Here is a 2,911-nt window from a genome sequence, read left to right on the forward strand (position 1 = left end):
CTATTTTCATGGTTTTTGGTTCAATTCAACCCTTAAGTCCTCCTCATTCATTAAAGTAGAAAAAAGAGATAGTTTTGTTTAAAGTTGAAACTCTCCTATCACAATCTCCAACTGAACCAAATTCGATGAAGTATATAAGGTTGAAACCCTAATTTCACTATCACTAACTTCAACTTCATCCAAATACAAGAAATACTCTCTTTTTTTTTATGTACAAAAGACATCCAAAAATGTCGTTTGAATCATCATCATGTATGTTTTATCTTTTCAAACTCAACTTACCTATGTTTTTAGCTTAATTCTAATTTTGGTATGTTTTACAAAACACATAAATTTGGACTCTAGATTCTTTTTCCTTAGTTTCTTGATTTCCTTAAAAATATATTGAATCACCATCAAATTATATCGGTAACAATTTGTGCATTGCCACAAACTTTAAGAAAATCACAAGTATAATAAAAGAATTATGAATGATTATGCTGAAAATTGAATAAAGTTACGAATAATTATTGTGCAGTTCAAGAATTAAATTTAGAGATAATAAAAATTTAAGAAGTTAAAATTGTGTAAAATAAAATTTAATTGTAAATTTTCTAAAATTGCCATTAGTTTTTTTTTTCAATCATAATATTTAGATAGGAAAAAAATAGTCTATAAATGTATTAATCCCTTCAAGATTATTTCAACAGATTATTTTGGTCTCTTTGTCAAGAACCATTTATAATTATCTGGTTCATTTTTTTTTATAATGTATGACTAATTTATATTTTTCAAAAAAAAAGTAATAATTAGTATAATTTAATATTGTAAAGATTATTGCAACGAAGATACAATTTTACTCATCCACTTGATTTTAAATACGATGAAGATATAATTTTAGAGTAATAATGCAAATTTGTGACTGTTTTGTTTACGGTTTTTATTGGTCTTTGCTCAAACTCAAATTCATAGTTTTTTAAGAAATTAAACTTCTTGAACAAGATCATGACGAGTTCATTTGAAACTAATAATTTTTTTTTTCCTCCTCAATATAGAGTCTAATGTGATGTTGTTTTTCTACTACAAGATAATGAAAAATTACTCCCTAAACAAATTGAGTATTATAATATGTAGTAAATGATTACTGAAAAAAAAAAACTAAACACTTTTTTAGTAATTGAATCAAAGATAAACTTTACCAAAGATAAACTTTACCGATGAAAATACGAAGATAAAGAAAATAATGATTGGAGTCAGAAATGAAAAATAAGAAAATAAACATAAAATCATAATGACAATGGATTAAAAGAAATTCCTAGAATAAATATAAAAAAAAAATCAGTTATCACAGTTTAGCAAAAATTATTAAATGATAACGATAATAATAAAAAGTAAAAAAAGAAGAAAAAAAATCACTTCAAAGAGCAACAACACCAGTCATCAAAGCCACTACCAACCCAAAGTAAAACCCAGCTCCAAACCTCTCACTCACACCACTCTTGTCCCCACCCGCGGCGGCCGGCGCGGTGGCGTTTCCACTTCCGCTGCTGTTTCCGCTTCCACCTGCGGCGGCGGGCGCCAGCGCCACCGGCAGCGCTGCCTTTGCCTGCAGGTTATCCGGCTTGGCCTCGTGGATCGACAGCTTCCCGTCTTTGGTGGGCCCCACCTGCCACACGTGGGTCACGTTCCCCGCCTTCTCGGGAATGGCGACGACGGCGAAGATCGCTACGACGCCGCCATCTGCCTCCGTGGCGACGTCCCACGAGTCAAAGGTAAAGGCTTTGACTTCGTCGATGCCTCTGTAGGAAGTGAGGTTGTAGCGGTGCACGGTGGTGCCGCCGGAGGAGCCGGGGATCGCAATGAAGGCCTCCGTGCCGATCATGCCGCCGCCGGCGAGGTTGAGTCCCCAGGCCACCCACCCAGATGGTTTGGGAGGCTCGGCGGCGTAAGCGACGGCGAGGGTGCGATTGGTGGCGTTGTAGGTGTAGTGGAGGATGGCGCCGAGGGTGGGGAGGGCGGTGCAGTTGGCGTAGGTGCGGTTTTTCGGAATCTTATAGGAGGTGCAGGTGAGGGCAGAATGGGAAGAAGTGAAAAAGAGAGAGAGAAAAACTAAGAGAGAAAGAGCAATGGTGGTTTTGAAAGGTGTGTGAAACGCCATTGATGAATAATTGAGAAAAAGTTCAGAGAGAGAGAGAGAGAGTGAAGAAGATGGTTTAGCTTTGGAGAAGAATGAAGAGAGATATATAATAGAAGTGAAAGCGTGTGGATAGCACAAAGTGAGATTGAAAAAAAAAAAAAAAAAGATGATTTATTGCTTCTTGAAATTAAAAAATGTTTGGTATGTTATTAATGTTATATATTCATTTCATTTAATTTTTTCATTATGTTCGTCGTATTATACACACCCAAGCTATCCCAAGCTATTAAGAATGATGATGAGTACGTTTCTCATCTTAATAAAATATTTTTATTACAAAATTAAAAGTATGATACTATTTTAGTAAAAAAATAAAATAAGTTGAGCATGCGTTTAATTTGAGGTTAAAGTTTCTGATTTACCTTTTAAATATAAACATGAAAGTTATTTAAAGAGTAAATCTTTAAATTTGTGATTGACTTTATACGATATATACTAATTGAACGGCTCCAATTCAATCTTTTGTTTAATTTAATTTTAATTATATTTAATTGAAATTTAATTTTGTCTTTGATTAAATTTAACTTTTATATAAATATTATATATTATTTTGTTAAAATTTATATTTATATTAAATATTTTTCTTTCAATATTTTTAAATCAAATCTAACTATATTTTTGAAAAAAAAATATTATATTTATATTTTGCTATACGTAAAAAATAGAGTCAGAATTAGTTTAAAATTAGAAAAAAAATTCTTCGTTATTTTTAAATTATATAGAAAATTTTTTAAT

At 32.2% G+C, this 2,911-nt stretch overlaps 1 protein-coding gene across 1 annotated transcript; it reads right to left on the reverse strand.

Moving 5' to 3' along the window:
- Positions 1 to 1,239: 1,239 nt before the first annotated feature.
- AIR12 (auxin-induced in root cultures-like protein) lies at positions 1,240 to 2,196 on the reverse strand. The gene has a single exon (XM_028050762.2). It carries the CDS (start codon positions 2,135 to 2,137, stop codon positions 1,397 to 1,399), a length of 741 nt encoding a protein of 246 aa, XP_027906563.1. The 5' UTR covers positions 2,138 to 2,196; the 3' UTR covers positions 1,240 to 1,396.
- Positions 2,197 to 2,911: the final 715 nt, after the last annotated feature.

This window comes from Vigna unguiculata, chromosome 10 (assembly GCF_037176805.1).
Source record: "Vigna unguiculata cultivar grain cowpea cultivar isolate G323 ecotype 2 chromosome 10, ASM3717680v1, whole genome shotgun sequence".
NCBI lineage: Eukaryota > Viridiplantae > Streptophyta > Magnoliopsida > Fabales > Fabaceae > Vigna > Vigna unguiculata.